General features: G+C 40.6%; 1 protein-coding gene across 1 annotated transcript; it reads left to right on the top strand.

Annotated features, from left to right (window-relative positions):
* The first annotated feature begins 8387 nt into the window (after positions 1-8387).
* Positions 8388-16177, top strand: LOC134327065 (5,6-dihydroxyindole-2-carboxylic acid oxidase-like). Its single transcript, XM_063009135.1, has 7 exons — positions 8388-8739; positions 10353-10675; positions 11856-12060; positions 12939-13106; positions 13755-13931; positions 14398-14544; positions 15278-16177. The coding sequence occupies exons 1-7, from the start codon at positions 8388-8390 to the stop codon at positions 15466-15468; spliced, it is 1563 nt and encodes a 520-aa protein (XP_062865205.1). The 3' UTR covers positions 15469-16177.
* Positions 16178-16381: the final 204 nt, after the last annotated feature.

Here is a 16381-nt window from a genome sequence, read left to right as displayed (position 1 = left end):
GAATGGATGGATGGCTCGCTTGATGATGAATGGATGGATGGAACGCTTGATGATGGATGGATGAATGGATGAATGGATGGATGAATGGATGAATGGATGAATAGATGGATGAACAAACAGATAGATGAACAATTAACTGATGGATGGATGGATGGATGGATGGATGGATGTATGGATGAATGGATGAATGGATGGATGAACAAACAGATAGATGAACAATTAACTGATGGATGGATGGATGGGATAATTGGTGTTGAAGATTATGGTTCTGTGCAGGTGTTTAGATTTACATATGCGTCATTCAGCAGATGCTTACATCCAACTGTTGAGGGCCTTGCTCAGGGGCCCAACAGTGGACCAGCAACCTTCGACCCAGGGCTGAGCTATCAATGCCCTGGAGTTTCTTTACACTGAACCTACTAAACAAACCCCGTCTTTATGAACCTTATTTTGTGCACTGGGGCGCAGTCATACAGGAACGGGCCTTCCCCAAACTGTTACAATTGAAAGCATTTAATATATCAGACTAACTGGATCCACCCGATTGATCCGACACTCCTGGAACCACGTCGTCAATAAGTCACGTCCCCTCTGAGATTTTTAAAAGAAAGGACGTCTCGTGACTCTCACTCACGTTCTGCTTTGATTCCGGCGTCCTCGTCCCCTTCGCTCGCGTCCTTGAGAGAAGGAGTTCGAAATCAAAGGAAAGGAAACGAGGTGACAAAATGGGAAGCACCCCCGTGGTTTTCAAGTGCTCTATAGAATTGAGCTATTCAGACCTCAATCCTGAAGGGCCACGGCAGAACAGAGGTCAACCCCGTTCAACCACACCTGATTTTACTCATCAGCTAATCCAGAACAACTTAAAAACATTGAGAACCTCCACTGGATGGATGACTCTAAATAATATCTCTAAAATAATATCTACTTATGATATTAATATTAAATGGTGGCCCGACAGCTGATCCTGAATCAGCTTTTCAGATGAAAAATCCGCCTGCAGCAGGAGAACCGATCGCAGGCAATGGTTGTACCAAGGCTGACATCTGCTGGTGGAGAGTGGAAGTACAGCAATGGTTGTGATCATTTACATGATCAGAAAGGTCTTCTTATAGCTGAGAACTAAATAAATGTATTGTTTTATAAGAATAAAGTCAAAGAAAAACGCAGGAGCGGGTCTTGGGGTCCTTCCCTGCACTATACAGGAACATTGATGTCATTGACCATGTCTTCTCATCAGGGGTGTGGTAGGAAGCGAATGGTAAGTTAGGTAAGTGACTTACAGTACTGTGATAGTATATATACTGTCTAAGCAATTAAAGGTTGAGGGCCTTGCCTAAGGGCTCAACAGTGGCAACCTGGGAGTGGTGGGGCTTTAACCGGCGACCTTTTGATTACTAGTCTGGTTCCTTAACCGCTACTCCACAACTGCCCTTCCAGTTAATGACTTGGCTGCCTTCAAGCCCCCTAGATGTAAGTAAGACATTTATAACAACAATTACTGACTGTAGTCCATCTGTTTCTCTGCATGCTTTGTTAGCCCCCTTTCATGCTGTTCTTCAATGGTCAGGACCCCCACAGGACCACCACAGAGCAGGTATTATTTAGGTGGTGGATGATTCTCAGCACTGCAGTGACACTGACATGGTGGTGGTGTGTTAGTGTGTGTTGTGCTGGTATGAGTGGATCAGACACAGCAGCGCTGCTGGAGTTTTTAAACACCGTGTCCACTCACTGCCCACTCTATTAGACGCTCCTATCTAGTCGGTCCACCTTGTAGATGTAAAGTCAGAGACGATCGCTCATCTATTGCTGCTGTTTGAGTCGCTCATCTTCTAGACCTTCATCAGTGGTCACAGGACGCTGCCCACGGGCCGCTATTGGCTGGATAGTTTTGGCTGGTGGACAATTCTCAGTCCAGCAGTGACAGTGAGGTGTTTAAAAACAAAGCATGTAGAGAAACAGATGGACTACAGTCAGTAATTGTAGAACTACAAAGTGCTTCTATATGGTAAGTGGAGCTGATAAAATGGACAGTGAGTGTAGAAACAAGGAGGTGGTTTTAATGTTATGGCTGATTGGTGTACATTGTAAGAACCAGTTCATTGGAAGAGACATTTATGGTTGGAGGAGCTGAAGGTAAATGAGGAAGAGGATGGACAGCAGCAAGATACAAGAGCTGAGGGATACAATTGGCATAACCGTTAAGAAGCCTCCCAACATACTGGGAGATACTGTACATCTGTGTATATGACAAATAAATCATCTTTAGTCTTCACAGGCTTTGGATGCATCAGGACCCTGACCAGAGTAAAGCCATAATTAAGGTGGAATAAATAAACACAGACTGGTTGATCTGATTGATCTTGATTTGATTCTAATTGGTGGAACGTTACCAACATAAAGCCTGGTTGTTTTTAGGCTGGTTGAGTGCAGCCCTGCCCTCCAGCGTGCCCATGCTATGAGAGAACAATATGGGCATTATACGTGGTGTAGTAAGACTAGGTTCAGTATTTAGTCGTGGGTGTAGGAAGTGATGTGTTATTTAGAAAGCCGTCAGGTCGACGGAGGTTGTGCCACATGCTGTCTGGCCTCAAGGGGTCGAGTGGTAGGTGTTCCATGTGCTGGTGTTACCCAAGGATGCCAGTAGTGTTTTATCATTTCCAGTATACATGTAATCTTCGAAAAGTATGTACCCCCCTCTAAATAATAGAACTGGGTCAATACAACCAATCATTCAGTCAAGGAATGTTGGTGTTTAATGGGTTAATGTTGGTATTTGATGAGGAATGTTTGGTTGTGATGGCAAATATTGGAGTTAAATGGTGAACTTTGGTGTTTGCTGGTGTGTGTTGGTGTTTAGCAGTAAATGTTGGTGTTTAATGAGTAATGTTGGTGTTTGCTGGTGTGTGTTGGAGTTTGACAGGGAATGTTTGTATGTGATGGTGAATGTTGGTGTTTGATGGGAATGTTGGTGATGTGAATGTTGGTGTTTTCTGGTCTGTGTTGGTGTTTGACAGGACACGGTTGGATGTGATGGTGAATATTAGTGTTTAATGGTGAATGCTAGTGTTTGCTGGTAAATGCTGGTGTTTTGTGGGGAACGTTGGTAATGTGAATGTTGGTGTTTAATGGTAAATGTTGGTGTTTGCTGGTCTGTGTTGGTGTTTGACAGGGAACGTTTATATGTGATGGTAAATGTTGGTGTTTGATGGGAACGTTTGTATGTGATGGTGAATGTTGGTGTTTTATGGGAAACATTTGTATGTGCTGGTAAATGTTAGTGTTTGCTTGTAAATGTTGGTGTTTGCCGGTAAAAGTTGGTGTTTAATGGTGAATGTTGGTGTTTGACGGGGAATGTTTGGATGTGATGTTGAATGTTTGTGTTTAATGGTGAATGTTGGTGTTTGCTAGTCTGTGTTGGTGTTTGACGGGGAATGTATGGGATGGTGAATGTTGGTGTTTGCTGGTGAATGTTGGTGTTTGCTGGTGTGTGTTGGTGTTTGCTGGTGTGTGTTGGTATTTGACTGGGAATGTTTGTATGTGATGGTGAATGTTAGTGTTTGTTGGGAACGTTTGTATGTAATGGTGAATGTTGGTGTTTGCTGGTGTGTGTTGGTATTTGACTGGGAATGTTTGGGTGTGATGGTGAATGTTGGTGTTTAATGCTAAATGTTGGTGTTTGATGGGGAACATTGGTAATGTGAATGTTGATGTTTGCTGGTCTGTGTTGGTGTTTGATGGGGAATGTTTGTATGTGATGGTGAATGTTGGTGTTTAATGGTGAATGTTGGTGTTTGATGGGGAACATTGGTAATGTGAATGTTGATGTTTGCTGGTCTGTGTTGGTGTTTGATGGGGAATGTTTGGATGTGATGGTGAATATTAGTGTTTAATGGTAAATGTTGGTGTTTGATGGGGAACATTGGTAATGTGAATGTTGATGTTTGCTGGTCTGTGTTGGTGTTTGATGGGGAATGTTTGTATGTGATGGTGAATGTTGGTGTTTAATGGTGAATGTTGGTGTTTGCTGGTGTGTGTTGGTGTTTGATGGGGAATGTTTATATACTGGCAGTAGACTGGGTAATAATGAAGAGGTGAAAGACTCAGAGATACCTTCGAATCGAACCCAGGACTTTTTTTGCCACTGTGCTTTCAAGCTAATAAATTTAGCTTGTAAAGCTAATAAATAATTAGAAACCACACACGATGTGAAATGATATTTTATAAATATTTAATCGTAACCTGACTTGGCGTTCGCTCTCTGCTATAAAACTCATTGAATTCTTTGAGTGAATTTCTGCATCATTATGAAGCAAGTGACAGGAACTGGTGGGCTAGCTGGCACCCGCTCGCTGGCCTGTCTGTCACCGGAACAGTCAGGTAGGTGTCTGGGGATGTGGTGCCAACCTGCCTGACAGCAGGTGCCAAAATAAGTGGAGGACGCCCGCAGATAGAGGAACGCCGGGTGCACAGAGCCCACTGACAGCAATTTGTAGCTGGTACAGCTGCTAAACTGCTCCATGAGTGCACCGGCGCTCACGGCAGGGCTCGTCTGATTGGTGGGATTAGGCGGCCCGATGTTTGATTGGTTAAGAATGATGGAGTAAAATAATAATGATGAGAAAATCATACAGAGGATCATTAGGGGTGTTTGTGTCCTAATAAAAATGGATATATCCACCTATCCAACCACTGTTTTTATTTAATACACACAAAATTGCGAAAGTATGTGGACACCTAAACTCAATTACCATGGGGGTGCCCACATACTTTTGGCAGTTTTGTGTGTATTAAATAAAACACATCCCCAGAAAACACCAACATTCCCCATTAAACACTAATATTCACCATCACACAACAGTATCACCAACATTCACCATCACAAACATTTATTGTCAAATACCAACATAACCTATTAAACACCATCATTTACCGGTAAACACCGACATTCACCATCACATTTTAACATTCTCTATCAAACACTAACACAAACCAGTAAAGACCAACATTCACCGTTAAACACCAACATTCACTGTCACACACATTCACCATCACGCGCAAACACCAACATTCCCCGTTAAATACCAACATTCACCATCAAATATCAACATTTACCATTAAACACCAATTTTCACCACTGAATACTAGAATTTGCTATTAAATACATTTGCCATCAACACCACCATTTACTATCAAATATCAACACAGACCAGCAAACATCAATATTTGCGATCACAACCAAACATTACCCATTAAACACCATTCACTGTTTAATACCAACATTCATCATCAAATATCAACATTTGCCATTAAACACATTCACCATCAACACCAATATTCACCATTACATCCATACAGTCTCTATCAAACACCAAGAGTTACTATTAAACACCAACATTCACCATTTACTATCAAATTTCAACACAGACCACCAAACACCAATATTTGCCATCACATCCAAGCATTACCCATTAAACACCAACATTCACTGTTAAACACCTTTATTCGCCAACCAAACACTCCTCATTAAACACCAACATTCACCGTCAAAAACCAACATTTACTATTAAATACTTCTATCCATGATTAAACACCAACAATTACCACATAATTACCACACAGCACAAATATTCACTATCAAACACCAACATTTACCATCACACATTCACAATCAACACCAATATTCACCATTACATTTCAATTACACCATTACATTCCCTATCAAACACCAAGAGTTACTATTAAACACCAACATTCACCATCAAAAACCAACATTTACTATTAAATACTTCTATCTATGATTAAACACCAACAATTACCACATAATTACCACACAGCACAAATATTCACTATCAAACACCAACATTTACCATCACATACAAACATTTTCTGTCAAACACCAACATTACCTATCGAAAACCATCATTTACTATTACATACACATTATCATTTACTTAAATTCATAGTTACCATTAAACACTAACATTCACTGTTGAATAATTCCATTTACCATCAAACACCAACACTTACCATCACATTTACCACCACACACCAACATTTACCATTAAACACCAACATGCACACACTAATCTCCAGTCCTATGGCACGTTGCGTTATGATGTCACTGTGTGAGACGTGGTGACCCTAATGAACCAGTATAAAAGTGTGAGTTCATTCTAATAACATCCCATCACTCCCAGTAAGGTGTGACCCCCCCCGGTGGGTACAGTTGGTGTGTTTAGGAGAATGTGCTCTCTGTTCTGTATGTGTTTGCCAGCAGCCTCCACCGAACTGCTGTTTGCCCAGAAGCAGGATTATACCATCACACTCCGGATCACATCCCCTCACATGACCTCCTCCTGCAGAGCCAGTTCTCACGGAGGAGCAAGGCATGATGGGAAACGGTGGGGAGGTGAAGGGGATGAAAGAGGCTAAGAGAAGTGAGGAATGCTGGTCACGAGTCATGAGTCCTCAACCCACATGTTCACAGCCTGGAGACCAAACCATCAGAACCTCCTAAACAGCTTAACATCAAATCATAGGACTTACAGGACGTACTCACGTCCAAAAGTATTTGGACGCACCTTGGACGTGATGAGAATCTGTCACGTGGCCAACACAACTACCTGTTAAGATGGAAGATGAAAGCAAAACATTCAGAGGAGACCTAAGTGGGCATGTGGAGGATTCAAACCAGGACTTTAGGAACCGTGATACTGTCCCACAACCACACCAGCAGCTGCACCACTGTTCCACCCAGTTTTATTCCAGTCCTTCTCAATGTCTCCATACTGGATCTAAGTAAAGCAAGAACAGCAAAAGAGATTTCCATGAAATTGCCAAAAGTATGTGGACACCCCCTTAATAATTGAGTTGATGTTTCCACATACAAAGATTCCCTGTCAAACACCAACGCAGACCAGCAAACACCAGCGTTCACCATCACACACCAACATTCAACATCAAACACCAACTTTCCTATCGAACACTGACACATACCATCAAACACCAACATTCATCAGTAAACACATACAAAAAAACAACAAAAACAACAACACTGGCCTGTAAAATTCATTCATTCATCTGTTTTATCATCACTTTACCCTGGTCAGGGTCGCGGTGGGTCTTATTCATCAGGTGAAAGGCAGGAAACACCCCGGACAGATTGTTGTTTTGTTTTTTTTCTTTTTTCTTTGTCTTTTATTGTTTTGTTTTTTTTCTTTTTTCTTTTGTTTTTTCTTTGTTTTTTTTAGTTTTTTTCTTTGTTTTTTAGTGTTTTTTTTCTTTTTTCTTTGTATTTTTATTGCTTTTTTTGTTTTTTTTTTGTTTTTTATTGGGTTTTTTTCTTAGTTTTTTATTGGGTTTTTTTCTTTGTTTTTTTATTGGTTGTTTTCTTTGTTTTTTATTGTTTTTCTGTTTTTTATTGTTTTTTTCTTTGTTTTTTATTGTTTTTTTCTTTTTTCTTTGTTTTTTATTGTTTTTTATTGTTTTTTCTTTGTTTTTTATTGGTTTTTTTTTCGTGTTTTTTTTTCTTTTCTTTTTTCTTTGTTTTTATTGTTTTTTTTTTCCTTGGTTTTTTTTCTTTTTTCTTTTTTTTTTATTGGTTTTTTCTTTGCTTTTTATTGTTTTTTTCTTGGTTTTTTTATTGGTTTTTTTTTCTTTTTTCTTTGTTTTTTAATGTTTTTTTTTCTTTTTTCCTTGTTTTTTTATTGTTTTTTTTCTGTTTTATAACAAATAAAATGTGAGGTGAAAAATCCAAACAAAAAAATTTCAATAGGAGTTCCTGCAGTTACAGTCTACCTACTGGCATGACATTTGAGAGGGGGTAATAAAGTACCTGAACATACAAAACTCACTATGATGTGTGAGAACATACCAAACTCGCAGCCTCACTAGCGTGCCATCCTGTAGGCCTGTACAATCATACAAGCTTAGATCTGTGGTTGTTGAAATGACCATACACTGCATGTATCAATATTTATCAATATCAACCAATCAATGTCAATTATTGCCAATCCACCTTCTGCCTGATTTGGGACAGTGGCAGCGACCTGAGGCGAGGACTGAACCCACACACACACACACACACACACTCACACACACACACACACACACACACACACACACTCACACACACACACACATGAGCGGGTGAACATGCCCGGTGCAGTGTGGGGCGATCACGCGGGGAGATCAGCTCTGGGACGGTCGGTAGTCACGCGCTGATCCCCTATTTAAGCTGGTACGGGAGCGCGAGCCGTGTCCCGGTGCAGCATCAGTGCTGGTGTTTGCTGCTGTTAGTGCGCGTGCGTGTCGGTACACTTCAATACTAAAGTAAATAAACGGTAGTTTTATTTTTGATTGATTCTCTTCGCCCCGGTTCGATGTTGACGGTGTGGTTGGTTCTCACCGGTGCGCTCGCGGTCACCGCGCAGTTCCCGCGTGAGTGCACGAGCCCGGAGGTCCTGCGCACCGGCCGGTGCTGCCCGTCCCCGTCCGGCCGCGCTGATGACCCGTGCGGCGCGAGCCTAAACCGTGGACAGTGCGTGTCGGTGCGCGCGGACACTCGCCCCCACGGGTCCCAGTACCCGCACGTGGGCAGAGACGACCGCGAGCGCTGGCCGCTCCGCTTCTTCACCAGCGCGTGCCGCTGCAACGGGAACTTCTCCGGTCATCACTGCGGCCGCTGCAGACACGGACTGACCGGGGCCAACTGTGACGTACCTGTGGCCGTGGGTGAGGAGTGATCATTCATTCATTCACCTGTTTATTTATCTGTTCATTCATTTATTCATCCACCCATTCATCTATTTATCAATCTGTTCATTCACTCATTCATTCATCAAGTGTTTATTTATTCATCTATCAATTAATTTATTTATCCACCCATCCATTCATTTACCAATTTATTCATTAATTCATTCATCTGTTTATTCATCCATCCAACAGTTCATTCATCCATTCATCGATTTATCCATCAATTAATCCATGCATTCATTTAGTCATCTATCTATCTTTTCATCCATCCATCTGTTTATACGTCTATCCATTTATTTATTCATCATTTTTTATCAATTTATTCATTAATTCATCCATTCATGTATTCATCCATCTATTTTTTCGCTTATTAATTTATCCAACGATTCATTCATTCATCAATTTATTCATCTGTTTATTTATTCATGCATTAATTCATTCATCCACCCATTTATCCATCTCTTCATACATCTATTTATATGTTTATTCATTCATCCAACTATTCATTCATTCATTTATTCATTCATGCAATAATGTATTCATCTGTTCATCGGTTTATTTATCCGTCTATACATTCATCCATCCATCCATCCATTTATCTATTCACCATTTTATCAATTCATCAACTCATCTATTTATGCATTCATTTTGTTTATTCATTCGTTCATTCATTTATTCATCCATGCATCTTCAATAAGAAAATAAGAAAATATAATAAAACAAAAAATAAACATATATATGTATATAACATATTTAATATATAAAATATTAATTTATTCATCTTTTCATATATTTATTCATTCATTTGTTCATTTATCTGTCTTTTTATCCATCTGTTAATCCATTCATCTATCTATACATCAATCTATTCATTTATTCATCTATCCATCCATCAGTTCATCCAGCCATTTGTTTGTTCTTTCATTCATTCATCTTTAATAATAAAACACAAAATTCTATCATGCCATTCAACATTTTGGCATTGTGTCTTATACCTGCTTTATTATTATGAGAGATTACAGCTGGTGACTTCTCTGTGCCCACATAAATAGGGCTAGTTAGGACAAGGGGTGCTATGCCAGTTCAGGTGGGCATCAGAAAACCAGAACGCACTGTAGGAGAAACTGATATCCATCCAAAAAGTGGATTCATTCATCCAAAGTGACTTACCATCCAGGCAATTGAGGTTCAAGGGCCCAACAATGCCAACCTGGCAGTTGGTAGCTGGGTGGTCATGGTACTGGACTAGTAATCAGAAGGTTGCTAGTTCTAACCTCACCTTATTAAGTTGTTTGGTCGCTACTGTGATCCCTTGAGATAAAACTGTAGCTCTCAACTGCTTGGATGAAATTTGGTGCCAAAGTGGTAAAAGAAACCAAAACCTGATGCTGAGAGAAAATTTCAGACGTGAGATGAGAACCAACCAGCTTCAGAAGCTCCTCCGTCTTCAAAAGTGGTCCTGAAGATCCCTGGTTGAAAGATCTCATCATTTGTTCAGGTCACCACATAATAAGAAACCAATTAAATTTATTTCTCCTTCTAAAAGTTCCTTCACATCTTTAAGTTTCTAACCCTGTCGTATCTTCTCTCAGTCAGGAGAAACATTATGACCCTGAACCCGACCGAGAGGAGAGCCTTCGTGAACACGCTGGACCAGGCTAAGAGGACCGTACACCCGGACCTGGTGATCGCCACCCGCCACTACGAAGGCCTCTTCAACCCCGATGGAAACAGCACCATGTTCGAAAACATCACCATCTACAACTACTTCGTCTGGTCCCACTACTACTCCGTCAGTAAAACCTTCCTGGGTGGGGGGCAGCCCAGCTTTGGGGGGGTGGACTTCTCTCATGAGGGACCTGGGTTCGTAACCTGGCACAGATTCCACCTGCTGCAGCTGGAGCGGGACATGCAGGTACAGAGAAGAAACACCAGGTGTCGCTGTTGTGCTTTTAATCAGATCATGATCAGATAATACACGGTTATAACCAGAGTACCATCACAGTACAATTTCATTCATTTATTACTTATAAACTCTAACTAATAATTCAATGTATATATGATATAATAAGTTTTATTTTCATTTTTAACTATGACCTGGAATCCACATTATTATTATTTTTATTATTATTATTACAACTACTACTTTATTTTTTATTATTATCATTATATTTATTATTTGTATTACTACTACTACTATTATTATTATTAGTCACTATTATGTTTATTAATATAACATATTATTTGTACTATTATTATTATTATTTTTTTTTTTTTTTTTTTTTTTTTTTTTTTATAACTTTCATTGTTGTCATTATTATTATTAATATTATTATTATTAACTATGACCTGGGATCAACTGGCAACAAGTTTTAATCGTCCGTTTCATTAGAAAATAATTATATTATTTTATACTAATAATTATAACACTTTTGTTCCTTCCTTGGTTTTAATGTAGTTTCTGAAAATTGAATGAATTTTTATTTTATTTATTTTTAAATTATTTTTTATGTATATAATTATATTTTTACTTTACATTTTACATTTATTGGTGTTTTTATTTAATGTGAATTTTTTCACATATTTATTTATTTATTTATTTATTTTATCTTTATAAAGGAAAAAAATATAACTGTTTGTATACAAAATCCAGTTTTGTTTTGTTTTCTTTTATTTGAATTTAAATGCAATTATTTAATTATTGACTTATTTTCTTTAATTAAAAACCAGTGCTTGGGTGGTACAGTGGTAAATTACAGGGTATGAATCCTCACTAGTGCTATCAGCTGGTCGGGTGTCTACAGACATGACTGGCTACAGCATTGCACTCGGTGATTCCAGGGGAACTGGATTAACCACGACCCTGACCATGGATGGATGGATGGATGGATAAATGGATGAATGGATGGGTGGATGGTGGATGGATGATGGATAGATGAGTAAATGGATGGATGGATGGATGGATGGATGGATGAATGAATGAATGGATGGGTGGATGGTGGATGGATGATGGATAGATGAGTAAATGGATGGATGGATGGATGGATGAATGAATGAATGATTGTCTCTCTCTCTCTCTGTGTGTGTGAGTTCAGGACATGCTGGGAGATCCCAGTTTTGCTCTGCCCTACTGGAACTTCGCTGTGGGAGGGAACCAGTGTGATATCTGTACGGACGACCTGATGGGCGCCAGGAGCAGCTTCGATCAAAATGGAATCAGTTCCAACTCCATCTTCTCCCAGTGGCGTGTGGTGTGTGAGAGTGTGGATGACTACGATACACTGGGAACCATCTGCAACAGTCAGTACTTTCTGCTCAATAAATAAAAATTAACATTAATAATAACAAAAATAACATTTTATTCAAATACAGTGCTGTAAAAACTTCTACTTTATTTTTTATTATTATCATTACATTTATTATTTTTATTACTACTATTAATATTAGTCTCTATTATTATTGATTATTATTATTATTACTATTTTTGGTTATATGTATAATTGCTACTACTCTTGTTTTTTATTTATAATTGGTACTTTTTATTGTTATCATTGTAATTGATACTGCTATTACTATGTTTATTTTGTATTTGTATTATTTATTTTATTTTATTTGAATTTGTATTATTATTATTATTATTATTATTGTTATTATTATTATTATTATTATTGCCACTATTATTTTTTTATTTTTTTATTTTTTATTAGTGTTATTATTATATTTATTATATTTATTTTTTTAAATTATTATTATTATTATTATATATTTATTATTATTATTGTTATTATTATTATTGCCACTAATATTATTTTTATTATTTTATTTTTATTATTATTATTATTATTATTATTATTATTATTATTATTATTATTTTTATTATTATTATTTGTTGATATGACCTTACATGACTTTTATTCAGCTCAAGTCATTTGATTTTTGATCTAAATCATTTTTTTGGCATCATTAAAGTGCCGAGCGTGACCCCCCAGCTCACCACATGATCCTCCTGCATCCTAATACTGTTCACATGATGGAGCCTGTACGGTGTGTTTGGGCTTATCTGCACGTGCTGCTGTAATGAGCTCAGTTTTTGGATCAGGGGAAACGATGTTTAGCACTTAGAGCTTTAGAAAGTGTTTCGGATCGTGACTGCAGTCCTCCCCCCCTTCCTGTGTTAGGTACAGAGAGCAGCCCCATCAGGAGGAACCCGGCGGGGAACGTGGCTCGCCCCATGGTGCAGAGGCTGCCGGAGCCGCAGGACATCGCCGCCTGTCTGCAGGTGAACGCGTTCGACACCCCGCCGTTCTACTCCACCTCATCCGAGAGCTTCAGGAACACCGTCGAGGGTGAGGAGAGTCCCATACACACAGTCCGACATACAGCCGTGTCGGAGAAAGGTCAGAAGTATGTGGACACCCAGTCAAAACCAAGTTGGGCGTGCCTTATTAAAACCATACTGGCTGATACAAATCACCATTGCACAGATTTTGGAGTGTGTCTATGAGAATTTGTGCTCATTCAGTCAAAAGAGCATTTGTGACACTCTAGTTTATCCTAAATTTGTTCAATGCATGGCTGATCCATCTCTCTCACACACATACACATTCATCAGGTCAGTGCTGTGCAGCATCAGTTTAGGGAAGGCCCTTTTCTGCATGACTGTTCAGCATGACTGTACCCCTGTGCACAAAGCAAGCTCTATAAATACTAAACACAGAATCCTGTCCTCTTCTGGATGAACTGGAACGCTGACTGTGTGCCGGGCCTCCTCGTTTATCGTCAGTGCCTGAGCCCACAAATGCAGAATGGGAACAAATACCAACAGACAGTCAAAAATCCAAAATTTGGCAGAAAATGGACGGATTAAATATTTGAATGTCCAACAAGCTTAGTCAGGTGTCCATGTACTTTTGACCACATTGCACATTAAGGTGGAGGGACATAAAATATTAGGACAGGACCGTTTTTGGTGATTCCACTTGTTGTGTTGGCAGGTTACAGCGCCCCGGAGGGCACCTACGACCCCGTGGTACGCAGCCTGCACAACCTGGCTCACCTGTTCCTGAATGGGACGGGAGGGCAGACACACCTGTCCCCCAACGACCCCATCTTCGTCCTGCTGCACACCTTCACCGATGCCATCTTTGACGAGTGGCTCAGAAGACACCCAGGTAACACACGCTGGCATTCGTGCCCTACACTGCGTCACCTGAAGCTGGTGGGGGTAATAAGATGGGGGGGGGGGGGGGGGGGGGGGGGGCGTAGTGGAAGCATAAAAATCACCTGTAGGGGAAACTGCATTCCATAACATTATTAAAAGATCATTTTACATCTTACATTTACTTAACATAGCAGATGCTTTTGATAAAAAGGGACGCACAATTGTATGAGTATACAGTCCAAGCAACTGAGAGATATAGCTTGTGTTTTTTATTTAAGGTTTGAGAGAAGAGTAGTGGGTTGAATCACGTCCAATATTTTGCCTAAATGGGCACAAACCACCACAGTTACACTCCAGAATCTTTCCAGAAGAGTAAAAGCTGGTAAATATGCAGAGAAAAAAAGACAACTCTATCTAAGTGGTCATGGTTTAGGGACATGTGTGTGTGTGTGTGTGTGTGTGTGTGTGTGTGTTAGGTTCTGCCGCGTACCCACAGGAGAACGCTCCGATCGGCCATAACAGAGATTTCAACATGGTGCCGTTCTGGCCCCCCGTCACCAACGCAGAGATGTACGCGACGGCCCCGGAGAACCTGGGCTACACCTACGAGGCCGACTGGCCAGGTACGTACCGAAATGATCCGAACGGGCTTTGAATGACATTTGGAACAGCTGTCTTTCAGTATAAGCATGATTTAAAATTAGAACCAGGTGGTGTTGGGTTCAAATCTCAGCTGTGCTATCGACCGGCCGGGCGTCTACGCAGACAGACTTGTTTGCGATGAATTGGTGCCCTCCTGTCCTGGGTGTTCCTGCCTTGTGCCCAGTGTTGTCCTGTAAAACTGGACTCACCATGACCCTGACCAGGATAGTACTGGAAGAAAATGATGTGGGTGCTGCACAGCATCATAGGTCCGAGCAACCTGGGTTCAGTCCTCTCCTCCTGTCCTCCAGTCACTGTCTGTGAGGAGTTTTGCATGTTCCTCCCTCGTCTGCTAGGATTCCTCCATGTTAAAGGTGGCTGCATTTCTGAGGCAACTGACCCACTGTGACACTGACCAGGATGAAATGCTGGAAGAAAATAATGTGGGTGCTGCACAGAATTATAGGTCCTGGTAACCTGGGTTCAGTCCTCTCTTCCTGTCCTCCAGTCACTGTCTGTGAGGAGTTTAGCATGTTCCTCCCATGTCTGCTAGGATTCCTCCATGCTGAAGGTGGCTGCATTTCTGTGGCACCTGACCCACTGTGACCCTGACAAGGATGAAGTGTTTTGGTAGACGTGACACTGAGTATGTGAAGCACCAGTGTGTCGTATCAGGAGTCATAAGATCTTAATTTTTTATTATTATTTTTGCAGCTCGTCCCGTCACCCTGACCGAGATCATCACCATCGCCATAATAGCCGCGCTGGTCGTCGTGGCGATCGTCTTCGCCATCACTACGTGCGCCGTGCGGTCCCGGTCCTTTAGGGAGGGTCGGCAGCCTCTTCTCGGGGAGCAGTACCAGCGCTACGACGATCACAACGACAAGAGCCAGTCTGTGGTTTAAACCCCGGTCTGATCTTCTGTAACGTCACTATACGTGCCAAAAGTATTCGGACGCCTGACCGTGAGCTTGTCGGACATCCTGGTATCACAATAAAACTAGATTAACAGCCTCAAGGCGTGGAAGCATGTCTGTGGGGATTTGTGCCCATTCATTCAGTCAAGAGCAGCATTTAAATTGCATTCGTACTGTTGGGCCCTTGAGCAAGGCCCTTAACTCTCAATTGCTTAGATAGTATACTGTCACAGTACTGTAAGTCACTTTGGATAAAGGCGTCCGCTAAACGCCAGAGATGTAAATGTAAGTGTTTTGCTGTTTATAGAGCTCAGGCCTTCCCTAAACTGTTGCTGCAAAGTTAACAGCCCATTAGCAACTGTTTTAGAAGGGGTGTCCCGATACTTTTGGCCGTATAGTGCGTACAGAAAACGATGCTTTGATGTGATGCTGTATGGATTTAAAATAAACCCTGAAGTGCCTGGATTTATCGTTCACTGTTAGTTAAAGGTCCAGACGGGCGTGGCAGGAGTGCAGGGGCCCGAAACCCAAAAGTAAAAGTGAGGTGTTTGAAACTGCTCTGTACTTGAAGGTGCTAACGTGAGTGTAATGACTGACTGTACATGTATTAACATCACTGCTTCTTTAATATAAACATAATAAATACTACAGATCAGTTCTGTATCCCGACCTGAACATAATAAACATCTTATTTCTACTGCGTCTCCTCCTGCATTCTTATTACTCTAGAATCTCAGCTGTGCTGTCGACCATCCGGGCACCTACACAGTCACGATTGTCTCGATTGTGTTCCTTTTAATACTAGAGTATTTTTTTAATTGAAGCATCTGTACTGGAACCAGAGCGTTTGGAGGAGAGTGAAGGATGTTCTGGAGGATGTAAGGGTTACTGTGATCCTCAT

Source organism: Trichomycterus rosablanca, chromosome 14, assembly GCF_030014385.1.
Source record: "Trichomycterus rosablanca isolate fTriRos1 chromosome 14, fTriRos1.hap1, whole genome shotgun sequence".
Classification (NCBI taxonomy): Eukaryota; Metazoa; Chordata; class Actinopteri; order Siluriformes; family Trichomycteridae; genus Trichomycterus; species Trichomycterus rosablanca.
This window is presented reverse-complemented; position numbering and strand designations above follow the sequence as displayed.